The sequence below is a fragment of the Sinohyriopsis cumingii genome, chromosome 13, assembly GCF_028554795.1.
Source record: "Sinohyriopsis cumingii isolate HCF-2022 chromosome 13, ASM2855479v2, whole genome shotgun sequence".
NCBI lineage: Eukaryota > Metazoa > Mollusca > Bivalvia > Unionida > Unionidae > Sinohyriopsis > Sinohyriopsis cumingii.
In genome coordinates, this window is record NC_142973.1 from 25,609,869 (window position 1) to 25,626,108 (window position 16,240).

At 34.4% G+C, this 16,240-nt stretch overlaps 1 protein-coding gene across 3 annotated transcripts in view; it reads right to left on the reverse strand.

Moving 5' to 3' along the window:
- LOC149785082 (myotubularin-related protein 13-like) overlaps window positions 1–16,240 on the reverse strand; it is a 277,095-nt gene that overhangs the window by 146,461 nt on the left and 114,394 nt on the right. For all 3 annotated transcript variants that reach the window (XM_089978822.1, XM_089978820.1, XM_089978821.1), the window contains exons 9-12: window positions 9,228–9,305; window positions 5,378–5,491; window positions 2,667–2,795; window positions 647–745 (exon numbers count right to left, since the gene is read on the reverse strand). In XM_089978822.1, the coding sequence (XP_089834948.1) occupies window positions 647–745; window positions 2,667–2,795; window positions 5,378–5,491; window positions 9,228–9,305 (420 nt within the window). The remainder of the gene's footprint in view (window positions 1–646; window positions 746–2,666; window positions 2,796–5,377; window positions 5,492–9,227; window positions 9,306–16,240) is intronic.

Below are 16,240 nucleotides of genomic sequence, written 5' to 3' on the forward strand. Positions count from 1 at the left end.
CCACAGGATAACCATACAATACAGACCCATTGTCTGAATGGACAGCTGGCAAAGCTTGAATTAGGGAGCTGGGGGGTGGGGCTGGCAGTGGTATGGGCATATGGACTAAAGAACTGGATAGATCCCTACTGCAGACCATAAATGACAAACAAAAGATGAAAAGTTTGCTGAAAAAACCAGCAAAATAATGTCACCATTGCATGAAGCTAATTCCAAAGAAATCTAACATATTTTGGGAGACAAACCAGCATAATATAACCTGCACCAAATGAAAGCTTAAATCTTCTTGTATACAGGTAGCCACCTACTGGTGACATGTGGAGGTAAGTCTACAGTATCTTAGAAGAATTACTTCGCATTAATACAATGTTGTGCATATTCTATTGTCATATATATATATATATATATATATATATATATATATATATATATATATATATATATATATATATATATATATATATGAGAAAGAAGATCAGATGAAATCAATTCCTAACATTAACACTGGGTACTGTATTTGACAGAAAAAGTCGTATAGAATAATGCAGTTATTTTTCTTGTTTTGTATTTCAGCTATAACAAAATAATAAATTCTCAGCATATATCACTTCAACAGAGTTACAACCAAACACTTGATGTTTCTTACATTTTGGTATAGTTCCTTGGCCAGTTCCTTGATATGTGTCATCATTTTATCTGGACATACCTTTTCCTCCTTCAGCTGGTCTTGCATAGTAGCGTATACCTAGAAAAAGTAGTACATATATGGTTTGAGAAAACAACCACTTCTTCAAAGACACAACCCATATCTAAATTTGATTCATGTCTGATACTGAAGATGTTGTGAGTGGTTCCAGGTGATAAAAGCAAAAAGCTGTGAGAGGTTGCTCACTACCAGCAATGCCGCCAAAGTTTGTTTCAAGCACAGAAGAGCCTGACAGGACAGACTTGTAAAGAGATGCAAGCTGAACAAATGATATGAGATTAAGTTATGCTGAATGTTATTTGATGGACAAGTATTTAGACCTATTTACTCTTTGATACTGACTAAATATATATATTTTCAACTGACAAGAACTGTTTATTTGTTAATCTAGCAAGGATGCAGTTTGAAAGTCAGAACAATTCAATGCTGTGCCACCCTAATTAAATTTCCTATTAGAGGATAGGCCATTCAGTAAAGGCAAATCTTTTTTGCGCTGACAATAATGCTAATCTTGCTAACTGCAGCAGACCACTCCAGTGGCCTAAGTGGTTAAAGCGACCATCTAGGATGCAGGAGAGCAACCATCTCAAATGCAGGAAGTTGCAGATTCTAACCCCACCCGAGTCATGCCAAAGGCTTATAAAAAGGGTACTATCAGCTGCTTCGCATGGCACTCAGCATTAAGAGGTTAGTATTAGGACTGGTCAGCCTGGTGTCAGGATAATGTGACTGGGTGGGACATGATGCTACATGTCTGCAGCATGATGCCCCAGTGCAAGACATAAATATAAGCTGCCACACTGCAGACATTGTAGAAATATGACAAATTGTTAAAGCTACAATAAAAAATATAAATCACACACATACACACTTTAATTGCAGCACCTGAATTATGCGATCACCTGCCCAAATCAGTGAAACTACCATCTTTTTCTGTATGAACTAGTTACTTCCATATAATGTTTATACATTTTACAACTAAATCTTTCTTGAAAATAAACATACTTTCAAATGATCATTTTGAGGTGAAACTATGTCTTTACTGACACAAATAGCTCATGATTGTTGCCAACATTATTGTTTTCTCCCCAACATTCTGTTCGAGCTTGCATCTTCGGAAATTGAAGAAATGACCAATGCGATTGAGAAATCTTAAAATTCTGTGAGAATAAATTGGTTTGAAAAACTCATTAATTTGTTAATGTTACAAAATTGTAAATGGGTTAATTAATGCAAATCTGAGAGAATGTGTAAATTTCAGTAAATTCTAAACTTATCAAAAGAATGTGAAAGGTTCAGCAAATTCTAAATTTATCCACAAAAAAAGATATTGCCGTATTAAAGGCATAAAGATGACAGATTTGCATATGAAATTGTTTTGAACAGTGCAACCAGGTGTATTAATGAACATTTGAATATATGCCGCTTATGGCCCAGAATGCAGTATTATTTTGGTACTACAACCATTTTGGACACATAAGGTGTTAGGACATAGAGAATGTCAAACATCTGTGAGTTTTCATCTGGTCTGACTCACCTCAGGTCACCAGTATTGTCAGGACTGTGCTTCTTTATTAATATATTGTCACACCAAAGCAAAGATGCCAGTACTTGATACTATATGTAATTAGTTTTAGCAAGAAAACTGTTGGCAACTTGCATCTGAAAGATAAATTACAACTGTCTCCACAATTTCCACTGAACTTGCATACCAAATAATTAACTTTAGTCAAACTTCCATTTCAAGATAGCTACTCAAGGGAGCCAAACATTGGGAAGGTTGTGGATCGGGCAAAAGTCTAAGAACATTTCTACATCATGACACAAATTAAATTTCAACCAATCAGCAATTGTCTTGACATTATGTGCTTTAAAATCTATTATTAAGGCATGCAGCTGGAATTCAGATGATATTTTTCCTAGCTGGTGGTACATGATGCATGAGAAATTGGTACTATACCTCATCGAAAATATCACAGACTCTGTAAGGAGAACCCCTCTCCGTAATAAATGCACCAAAACCAACTCCATCTAATACCCGCACAATAAAATCATTTTCCACCATGCCTTTATGGCCTAGAAAATTGGCCTGAAACAGATGAAAATATCCAAAATTAAACTGATATCCTGTGTTTCATATAAATGACGAGGTTTTGCAAATTATAAAATATATGCACATGTATGATTTGTTTATATACCACGTAGGGATGAAACCATTATTTTATATATTTATGTATCAATAATTTTTCCATCTCAATACAAGACTGAAGAATGATACACAATGATAATTACCCCATACAAGCTACTTTAATATTCAACAGTTGTGAATAATTATTAGTCATTTGTCTATTTTTTTCTTTAAACTGAGATTCATCTGTGGTACCAATAGCAAGCACATAAACTCGTACCTGAATGTAAAAAAAGAAAAAAAATATCACTGACACCCATTCGCCTTCTGCAAATTATCACAAGGTGATTAACTCGTGTACTTTGAAATCTGTCCCTTACCTCAACAATTCCATGCAAATTATTTTATCCTGGAATCATGTTCAGCCAGTGATGACACGTATCAACATAAAAAAGACATTCCAGATTTATTCCTCATTCAAGTTCTTTACTGATCATTTAATAACCACTATTATGTGAAATTTATCCGTTGCTTCATACATTTCTCATACATCATGTCTACTTGGATCAAATTTGAATGCTACACTTTAAATGTGTCATGCTGTGAAATATGTTACATTCATTTCTGATTGGTGGTTATTGTTTGTTCAAGTCCATGGTATAACAATAACCGAACATCAGAACTGTAGCTTGTTCACTGCATGACACCCTCCACATACTGGCATCTGAACTCAATCCAAACTGACACAAAGCAACATAGAAACTTTGTGTACAAGTGGCTTTTAAATGATCTATCAAGCACTTAAATTGTACAAAATGAACAAGTTTGGAATGTCTTCTTTTACACTGATAGCAACTGAATGAGCCAACAGGGAAAATAAATTAGCACTGAACTGGCATGGGGGAAATTCCGAATGATACAAGTTATGAGTTTTAGCCACCTTGTTAATTTGTAGGAGAGTGTGTGTTGTCACTAATTTCCTTTTTCACCGACAGAATTAAGTGCCTGCAGCCATGGCAGTTGTTTTACTTCTGAAGGAAGTACAATGGTTCAGGGTTTTGTCTGATCCCACGTTTAGACTTGTTCATGACAAGACTTTCCTTGCATGAGGAAATTGCACTATATCTTCCGTTCTGAAGATAATATGTCATGCCTTCCAAACTGAAGTAAAAATTGTTAAAAATGTAATGGGTAGTAAATCAAGCCTCAAAATAACTCTTATTTTTGTAATTTTAAATTAAATAATTAATTATAACGGTCTCAGCGGTAAAGCAGGTTGGGTCATAATACTAATATTAGTACCCCTACTTCATATGACTTCATAGCTAGGTGGGTGGGTGTTGTCAACATTTACGGTCAAGATTAATTTATTCATTAATATCTACAGTTATCCAATACCAAACAATGGTTGGTATAGTCTGATTTTCTGTTATATTTCATATTCACATATGAATTGATCAAATTCATCCTCTGAAATCTTTAAATTCATGATGCTATGCCATAAACTGATGTATCCATGGTATCAACTTCGTTTCCAGGTTTGGCACATTTGGAACACTTGTTTTCTCATTCAATGTTTGCTTTCTGTATCACCCATTTTAAAGCTAAATATTATTTTGTATTACAAATTTTGATCATTCAGACATTTATTGGTTGTATGCACACTTAGCTAATACTCTTAAGTAATCAAGGTTTTAAGGTTTCACCCCTCATATTTGAGTCTTGAATTTTTACTGCCATATGATTCTGTGATAAGAATGATGAAACTTCAATTTGAGTCTGCATTTCTTCCCTAGTCACACTGCGCTTACTGGCCAAAATGAGATCTGCACCTGATCGCATGAATGGATTAGTGTGAAATGGCCTAAAAGGATGAATTAAAATGAGCACTGATACCTAATAAGTGATCTGTTTGGAAATGTTTTTTTAAAATATGGTCAAGGATGACAAAGGCATGCGAACAGATGATCAGTCTATGTCTGTCTGTCTGTCTGTAATCTGCATACTGGAAATACAACCAATATGTCAACACATATACAAGGGCAGGAAGAGTGATAATTTTAATTCAACTACTGTAAAATCAGAAATATTCATTGAGAATTTAAGTCTCTCCAAAAAAAGCACTTGCTGGCATCGCCATAAAACACTAACAGGCTATCAACATTTACAGAATTTTATGCATTAATCATCTTAGTTTTGGAAATCTGGAGGGATAATACAAGTCTTGATCATTTACAATGCTAGAATTTGGGCTGTTAAATTTGATAATTTTTTATGTGACTTTATTTCAACAAATTTCTTAGCAATCAAAAATAATACAAGTCTAGAGATGAATTACATTTAAATACCATACAAATTTTAAGTATTTTCATTTTCTGTGATATTTCTATCAAGTTTCTTAAAAAGTTTCTTCAAATGCAGATTGTTTTCCTTAAATGCAGAAAAAAATGCAGATTTTTTTATACAAATATCTGTATGGTCAGCCTGCACTCAATACCCATGTACAACTGTGTTTGAACTTGAGATGATTTCTTGTTACTTACCTTATGAAAAGTGATGAAGGGTTCTGGATGTATTCTGATTACAGTCAAACACGACCGGTACCCCATGAAAAGTTCAGCAAATACACGAATGAACACAGCTCGAATTTCTTTATCCTGCAATGAGATGTACCATATTCACCATATGTACTGGGGCATGGTATGTGTTGGGACACCAAAAATTATCTGTTAAAGTAATTTCTGTGTACACTTAAGTTTTGGGACGTATCTGTTTTTTGTTCAAGTCGTAAGTTGTGGGATACCTTTTAAATCATTTGAAAACTACATGTCAAAAAATGCACTCCAACTTATTTTAAACTGTGTACTTGAGATAAAACTCTTTAATCCACTGCAGCATCACTTCATCAACCCAACCCTCCTTCTGCACATGTATGATCCATCCTTTCGGTGCAAACATTGAATCTTTCTAGCTCCCTCTCATCATGAAAAATTAACACTGGAGGCAACACATAACCTTCCATGGAAACTGCAATGACTTAAGTTAGATTTTAAAAAATCTGCACCTGTGGTATAAATTCTCACACTTTTAACCCCCTTGTTATCAACAGTCTGTCCAGGAATGAGATCAAAGTACAACAGAGTTTCATCCATGTTAATGATCATATTGTTGGCGAAATCATCCTCTTCTATTCTGGCCTTAACAAATTCATCAAATGATTTTATTTTCTCCTCCAAATCTTCTGGGAGATGCTGGGTCATCGATGCCAGTGCACGAAGCACTAGACTGTGTCGTTTTAAAAACTGACCAATTGTTTAAATTTATTTTCAAAATTCCTGTGACTTTCCTAAGTTGACTGACTTTGTATATATACAAAAATTAAATCAGCACACTTAAAAGAATTTACAAGTCACCTTCCAGGGTTGGCTTGCTTTGTAACAAAATAACCTTTGTATCTGATATCCTGCCAGTAAGTTCAAACAAGTTTATTGCTTGCTACAAGGAGTATTTATTTAACACCTGGAGTGAAATAGTATCTGTATATACTATATGTGGATATCCAATGAACGTTAACTTGTTATCCCAAAAACTTTCTGTTAATTTAATTTTTAAATGCATATGCTTTTTTGCTATGAATGTACATGTAATAAAGTAATGGTACCAGATTATTTCCCTTTACTAGTTCCCTGCTGCACAAGCATGGATTCAGTGTGTGCTTTCTGATGTTAAGTATTGCCAAGTAAAGCAAACAAGATGAATTTGCTGCCATTGTGTTCTGCTTTTTGACTAGATGCATTTAAAACTCAATGTTGATTCTTGCTCTTCAAACTTGCTGCTAAAGGCTAGGACAACATGAAGTAATTTTCACTTAAAAGCATAGGCTTTTCAGGATCACGATTAGCCATTCCAGTATCATGCCAGTGGGCTTTTTGCAGACCACTGAAAGGCCATGTTCTACTTATGTTTGTTTCATTTCAGAGTGAAATAGACACTCTGACCAAATTTCATTCAATTTTTAGAGTAGAGTGAACTTGGTTCACTTAAAGTCCGTTAAAATTCAAAACAGAAAAATTTGTGTCAGACCAGAAAAATGATTCGATATGAAGTGTATTCTGGTTAAAGAGGTTTTGGTCTTGAGATGTTTCAAAGCATATCTGCAAAAACTGAATTGGGCAATTTTACCAAATATGCATTTTGTTTACATACTTATGCCCTAGTAGCTGATCCAGGCAGACGTGATGGTAAGATTTGAACCTGCACTCTTTCAGTCTTTAGTCTGGCATGCTAACCACTGAGCCAATGTGGCTCCCACACAGCAAAGAAACTCTTACAGATGAGCTCAACCTGTTCCTAAGAATTGGCCACCCATATTCTGTATGTTACCAGTTAAAGCTTCAGTGAAACCCTTAACAGGATGCTCACATTAGCAAGGAAACTTTGGAGAGGAAGTTTAAAAATATAACTGCAGAGTATTTGTCAAACAATTTATTTCACATTTTATTTCATTCACTAGAAATTTTACAGATGTTGATGTCATCACATTTATGGTGGCTTTTTTTCAAGTCTACCTTGAAAAGAACAATATAGCATGATAGTGGTGAAAACTCCATTTGTACAGAGCATCTGATGCTGGATTTAATATCAGGCAGATGGGATTCTGAAATTATAACTTTAGTGCAAGCTTTACAATAACTGATTTCAAAATCCATTCTGTTTTTGTCATCATTTCTCAATATGTGCTTTGCTACTCTGCTCACCATTTTTTTCAAAATGCAGACACCATATTATTTGCATTCTGTTTAATCTGCATTCATTATGCATTTCATTTTACATTCATTTTGCATTTCATTTTACATTCATTTTGCATTTCATTTTATATTCATTCTGCATTCCATTTTACATTCATTCTGCATTTCATTTTATATTCATTCTGCATTTCATTTAACATGCATTTTGCATTTCATTTTACATTCATTCTGCATTTCATTTTATATTCATTCTGCATTTCATTTTACATTCATTCTGCATTTCATTTTATATTCATTCTGCATTTCATTTTACATTCATTCTGCATTTCATTTTATATTCATTCTGCATTTCATTCAACATTCATTCTGCATTTCATTTTATATTCATTCTGCATTTCATTTTACATTCATTCTGCATTTCATTTTATATTCATTCTGCATTTCATTTTATATTCATTCTGCATTTCATTTAACATTCATTCTGCATTTCATTTTACATTAATTTTGCATTTCATTTTATATTCATTCTCCATTTCATTTTACATTCATTCTGCATTTCATTTTATATTCATTCTGCATTTCATTTTACATTCATTTTACATTCATTCTGCATTTCATTTTATATTCATTCTGCATTTCATTTTATATTCATTCTGCATTCCATTTTACATTTATTCTGCATTTTATTTTATATTCATTCTGCATTTCATTTAACATTTATTTTGCATTTCACTTTACATTCATTCTGCATTTCATTTTATATTTATTCTGCATTTTACTTTACATTCATTCTGCATTTCACTTTACATTCATTCTGCATTTCACTTTACATTCATTTCCATTTCTGGGTCCAACAAGGGTTGCTATTTCATTTAGATCCCAGGTGGCTAAGTGGCCTAAAGTGCTTGCCTTTAACTATCACTGTCATCTTGCCTCTGTCCATGTGGGTTCAAGTCTTGGGCTTGGCCACTATAGGCATTTGAACAACTCCCCATGGGTCAATGGTTCTTACCGAAGTTTTGGCCAGTTCTTCCTCCACGTTATACTGGCCACCATGTACAGCCTATTGTGTGCTAAAAATGGCAGTTAAACCACCACAACAACAACAACTATTTTATTATAGTACCTCACAGAGCTTGCCCTAACACTTCCAGTCAACACATGCATTCTACACATCTGAAAATCTGTGTTTGAAGCTTGGTACAGTGAACTCCATGTTAGTTGTAAACCAAATATCCAGAAAAATTTCATCAATCTATTTGTTTCACTCATCTACTGGTTTTGCTTCTGGTAGTTCAAACGACAATTTAAACACATTATTGGCTACATCATGCAGAGGAAATTTGAGCAAGGACATACTAAATCAAACCTGCAACCCATGGATTACAAGTTCAGTGCTCTGCCAACTGAGCTACTGTGGCTCCTGCATTCATCTGGATCAGCTGAATGTCCTCAGGATTTTTTTAAATTATTTATCTAAGTGATCCTTTTATCAGGACAAAATCTGTCTACAGGTGCTACACAGCCATAATGTGGCACCAGGTGCTACACAGCCATAGTGTGGCACCACGTGCTACACAGCCATAATGTGGCACCAGGTGCTACGCAGGATCTGTTCATTGTATACTTGTTTTTCAATGCTTACCTTCTGCTCAGGAGGCAATGGTTTCTTAGGTGATGGAGGAAAGGCATAGTCAGAAGACAATAACTCTGGGTGAAGAATCTAAAACAGGAAATAATTGGCCAATTAAATACAGCTCAAAATGAAAAATGAAAATGATTGGCAAAAATTATAGACCATCAAACCCATGAAGGGACAGATGAAATAAAAAATACGCACACAGTCTAAAATCTTATTTGAACATAAAATTTTATCATCCATTCATGTAATGAAATTGCTTATAAAACAATCCATGGTCTATTCCTAGAAATAAAACTTCTTTTCTAAGACTAAAATTCTCTTCGACTAACTGTATACACAATACAGTAAAATTATCTTTGACTAACTTTATAGACTATACCGTAACATTGTCTATGACTAACTGAATACAATACAGGTACACCAATGATTTTCCGGCAACTCTTTTACTCTGGACAAAATTAAGAGAGGGCACTTGAAATTCTCGACACCACCAAATTAGTTCACTGGGTACGCACTCACTTGGATTGTTTACACTGCAGTTGTTGGTGGTGGTACTTGAATTTTGTGTGATTCTTTGCTTATTTCACTTAATTTAACCATAGCTATGGCTTCTAATAAAAATTCAAGTGTCAGTAGTGGTGTCAAGCTTAAGCACCAATCAATATCAAGAAACGTCATAAAATTTCCATGCATAAAGTGTCTGGAGAAAAATGATCTGCAGACCAAGAAGGAGCTGCCGAGTATGTGGACAAATTTCAAAAGCTTGTAGTTGATGAGCACCTCATTCCTGAGCAGGTGAATAATGCAGATGAAACTGCATTATATTGGCAATGCATGACCTTGGTTGGCTGCAAAAATGTAATCCAGCAAGGCTTTAGAACCAAGGGTGCCAGAAAATCGGTGGTTTACCTGTATACAGTAAAACTCTCTTTGACTAACTTTATACACCATACAGTAAAATTCTCTTTGACTAACTTTATACACCATACAGTAAAATTCTCTTTGACTAACTTTATACATCATACAGTAAAACTCTCTTTGACTAACTTTATACACTACACAGTAAAATTCTCTTTGACTAACTTTATACACCATACAGTAAAATTCTCTTTGACTAACTTTATACACTATACAGTAAAATTCTCTTTGACTAACTGTATACACCATACAGTAAAATTCTCTTTGACTAACTTTATACACCATACAGTAAAATTCTCTTTGACTAACTGTATACACCATACAATAAAATTCTCTTTGACTAACTGTATACAACATACAGTAAAATTCTCTTTGTGTACACAATACAGTAAAATTGTCTTTGACTTACTTTATACACTATACAGTAAAAATGTCTTTGATTAACTTTATACACTATACAGTAAAATTCTCTTTGACTAACTGTATACACCATACAGTAAAATTCTCTTTGACTAACTTTATACACTATACAGTAAAATTCTCTTTGACTAACTTTATACACCATACAGAAAATTCTCTCTAACTTTATACACTATACAGAAAATTCTCTCTAACTTTATACACTATACAGTAAAATTCTTTGACTAACTATATAAACTAGACTGTAACATTCTCTAAGACTAACTGAATACAACATACAGTAAAATTCTCTTTGACTGTGTACACAGTACTGTAAAATTGTCTTTGACTTACTTTATACACTATACAGTAAAATTCTCTTAGACTAAATTTATACACTATACAGTAAAATTCTCTTAGACTAAATTTATCCACTATATAGTAAAATTCTCTTAGACTAAATGTATACACTATACAGTAAAATTCTCTTAGACTAAATTTATACACCATACACTAAAATTCTCTCTAACTTTATACACTAAACCATAACATTCTCTTTGACTAACTTTATAAAGTATACCGTAACATTTGCTAAGACTAACTGAACACAATATACAGCAAAAATTCTCTTATACCAACTTTATACACTATACAGTAAAATTCTCTTAGACTAAATTTATACAATATACAGTAAAATTCTCTTAGACTAACTTTATACACTATGGGGGTGCTCACCAGTTATTATGTACTTTTGAGAGAGTGACATGGGGGGGAAATGCAGGAGAATTATTCAAAAGGACTGTTTTGATACTTGTGACTTAAATAAGCCATAAAACCATAATTAAATCATACAATAATAATACTATATTCTCTTTATGGGGGCATTCACCAGTTAGTATGTACTTTTGAGAGAGTGACATATGTAAGGTGAAGTTTTTTGCATTTAAAACATGCACAATGGAGAGAATGGTGGCATACCTTGATGCTACATTAATGTAATGTGGATGGTATTTCTTTGCATATTGTACTTTTGGAAATTGTACATGATGTAAACACACTGCTAATTAAAATGAATGCTCCCTTGTGCTAAAAAATCAGCCTGAATTAGTCTTAAAGTACACCATCCATAGCAGCTATTAAAATAGGGAAAATGAATTTTGCCAGACTAGACAATACCAGCTTCTGAAAGTGCAATGAATGAATTACCAAATATATAAAATGTAAAAAAAGTTATCGGCTCTTTTTTTATACAATTGACCTCTGAAGTTCAGGAAGTGAAAATGACCAAGTGGAGCTAGCACTTTTTTGAAAGGTGCACATCTGGAGTAAGGCCAAGCTGTATACTCTATAACCCATATTACACCCATCAATCATATACCAAAATAAATGGAATTAAAGGTTCTTTGAATTATATTCAGATATACAAGATTTTTTTTAAATAGCCAGTATAACCAGTGAGGAAAGCCGGGAAAATTCTTTTTCTTTAAAATCCTAACCCTATGCAAAATACGAAACTGTAGAGCGCCAGCTATACAGTAAAATTATCTTAAACTTTATACACTACACAGTAAAATTCTCTTTGACTAACTTTATACACTATACAGTAAAATTCTCTTTGATTTACTTTATACACTATACAGTAAAATTCTCTTATACCAACTTTATACACTATACTGTAAAATTCTCTTATACCAACTTTATACACTATACAGTAAAATTCTCTTATACCAACTTTATACACTATACAGTAAAATTCTCTTAAACCAACTTTATACACTATACAGTAAAATTCTCTTTGTCCAACTTTAAACAGTATACAGTAGAATTCTCTTTAACTTTATACACAATACAGTAAAATTCTCTTTGACTAACTTTATACACTATACAGTAAAATTTTCTTTGACTTACTGAATCCACTATACAGTAAAATTCTCTTTGACTAACTTTATACACCATACAGTAAAATTCTCTTTGACTAACTTTATACACCATACAGTAAAATTCTCTTTGACTTACTGTATCCACTATACAGTAAAATTCTCTTTGACTAACTTTATACACAATACAGTAAAATTCTCTTTGACTAACTGTATCCACTATACAGTAAAATTCTCTTAGACTAACCTTATACACTCAGTAAAATTCTCTTTGACGTACTCTATCCACTATACAGTAAAATTCTCTTTGACAAGCTGAATACATAATACAGTAAAACTTTCATAATTCAAACAGCAGTCAGCTTTGCATAATACGAAAGACTTGCACTTAAAGTAATCTCTTATATAGAAACTGAAAAACTTGAATTAAAACTTTAATTGAAAATTGGAGCCTGCAGTATTGTGAGTTTAAAGCTCTACTGTATGCAAGTTCCATTAGCTGAAATTCCTGATGTTTAGGTGGGAGTGGCTCCAATATCTTAAACACTGTCTAACAAAATAATACAATTTGTAAAATTGTAAATATCCGATCAAACTCTTTTCTGTGATCTGCAACAAGGTATATTTTCAACTAGGTCAAGTCCAAACTTAAATATATTCATTTTCATTATACAGTGTAATGTGCATGTACCAATAATATCAATTTTAAATCTTCTGTGACTAATACAGTATTATAAGAAATTTTGAATTTATAGTTTTGCATGCTGTGGACATCCTATACCAGTTAGCTTGTCCAATAACTTGATTCTTTTCAATAATGGATTCCTAGGGGCCCTGATGAGAAACATTAAATTATCAGCAAACGATACAAAGAGGTAGTATATGTGTACCGAAGTTTTAACGAGTCATGATGCAATATGAAGCGAGAAAGAGAAACACGCATTATCACAACTCTGTCGGCACTTGTGAAATTTGTAGTAAGCATCAAGAGACTGAAAATAATATGGTAGTGGACAGTACAGCGATGACGTTTTTACTCTGAATCCTGGTTTGATCTCTAGTTTCACCATGTGCAAGTGATACATAAAATTTCTCCAAGTTCTCCAATTTCCTTTTCCTTAAACAACACACAATGCCAACATCCATTTCAATAAGATTACATATGGCATGTAACAAATGTAAAACTTCATCCTACTTGTCAAATGTTTATCACATGGTATCAACTACTGTACACTGCAAGTCAAATTTTAAATTAGTAACTGGTCTATATCAGATATGGATCAGTCAATATCAGTGGGTGATATCACATCACACACACCAGGTTGCAAGACATGAGAGATAATGGAGGAAAAGATTATTTAATGCAAAAAGTGATTGTTACTTATGAAAAGGGCACTATTATTGAGTCTAGACTACACTCAGGCCTGGGCATGGACTATCTGCTTCATGTGGCCCTCACCTTTAGATTGGGCCATATCAAATCGATGGACCTCAGACAGTACACATACAATGATACTGCCTCTCTTCATAAGTGTGTGTGTGATTTTTAACATAGCTTTAAAAAAAAAATCAGTCATAATGCTACGATGTCTACAGTGTGGCAGTTTATAGTGATGTCTAGCACTGGGGCATCATGCCGCAGACATGTAGCTTGAAGTCCCACCCAATCACATTATTCTGACACCAGACCAACCAGTCCTAACACTAACCTCTTAATGTTTAGTGCCAAGCGAGGCAGCTGCTAGTACAAGTTTTGTAAGTCTTTGGTATGACTTGGCCAGGGATCAAACACATGACCTCCCGCATCTGAGGCAGACACTCTAACCACTAGGCCACCGTAGCGGTCTCTTCATAAGTGTGTGTGCTTTGGATTTTTAACGTAGCTTTAAATTTTTTTTAGTCATATGGCTACGATGTTTACAGTGTGACAGTTTATAGCGATGTCTAGCACCGGGGCATCATGTCGCAGACATGTAGCATGATGTCCCACCTAGTCACATTATCCTGACTCCAGGCCGACCAGTCCTAACACTAGCCTCTTAATGCTGAGCACAAAGCAAGGCAGCTGTTAGTACCATTTTATAAGTCTTTGGTATGACTCGACCAGGCATCAAACCCACGACCTCCTGCATCCGAGGCGGACGCTCTAACCACTAGGCCACTGGAACGGTCCTCTTCATAACTACTGCTTTAATAGTTGAGGCTCTATTAACCAATTAGGTGTAATACATTAAAAATAACCCATACTACAGTATCTCAGAACAAGGGGCTTTATATGGGACTATAAGAATCTAAAACAGAGAATAGATATAGCCATGTAGGCCCTGTTCAAGGCCCCATAGACCACTGAATAAAACCTGTCTTGCCATACAAGGCGCCATATAGCACTGAATAAAACTTGTGTTGTCAAGCGTAGCCATTTTTCAATTCAGTACACAAGTCATGTGATGCCTGAATTACAAGGTAGATACGACAAAAAAGATTTCTGTAACACTTTAGAAAATTCAGAAATAAGATTTCATTAAATGGATGTAGCAAGTTAAACCCTTCAGAGAAATAATGATGTTCAAAGAAACAAATTCTACAACTATGACCTTTTATTCATTTTCCTAACTAGGCATACAAAAACTTGAATTAAACAGTTACATGTATTGACAGATTGAAGTTGATATTTAAATATTAAATATGCATTTTCACATTGGCCTTCTTATAGATCCTTGGTCAGACGTAGTGGCTCATGTCCAGATATATAGGTCCTTCGTTCATCATAGTGATCACACCTGATTATGTAGAACCTAGATAATGCCTCAGGCAATAAAACTCACCTTGCTGCAGCTCCTTGGTCAGACGTAGTGGCTCATGTCCAGAGTATAGGTCCTTGCCTATATAAACCCTTGGTAATGCCTTGGGCAATAAAACCAGTCTTAGACCAATATGATTCTTTTTGTACCTGTAACAGCATGCAATAAAACCAGACTTAGACCAATATGACTCTTGTTGTACCTGTAACAGCAGGCAATAAAACCAGACTCAGACCAATATGACTCTTCTTGGACCTTTAACAGCAGGCAATAAAACCAGACTTAGACCAATATGACTCGTGTTGGACCTTTAACAGCGGGCAATAAAACCAGACTTAGACCAATATGACTCTTGTTGGACCTTTAACAGCAGGCAATAAAACCAGACTTAGACCAATATGACTCTTGTTGGACCTTTAACAGCAGGCAATAAAACCAGACTTAGACCATTATGACTCTTGTTGGACCTTTAACAGCAGGCAATAAAACCAGACTTAGACCAATATGACTCTTGTTGGACCTTTAACAGCAGGCAATAAAACCAGACTTAGACCAATATGACTCTTGTTGGACCTTTAACAGCAGGCAATAAAACCAGACTTAGACCAATATGACTCTTGCTGGACCTTTAACAGCAGGCAATGAAACCAGACATGGACCAATATGACTCTTGTTGGACATTTAACAGCAGGCAATAAAACCAGACTTTGATAAATATGACTCTTTTTGTACCTGTAACATTATGCAATAAAACCAGACTTAGACCAATATGACTCTTGTTGGACCTTTAACAGCAGGCAATAAAACCAGACTTAGACCATTATGACTCTTGTTGGACCTTTAACAGCAGGCAATAAAACCAGACTCAGACCAATATGACTCTTGTTGGACCTTTAACAGCAGGCAATAAAACCAGACTTAGACCAATATGACTCTTGTTGGACCTTTAACAGCAGGCAATAAAACCAGACTTAGACCAATATGACTCTTGTTGGACCTTTAACAGCAGGCAATAAAACCA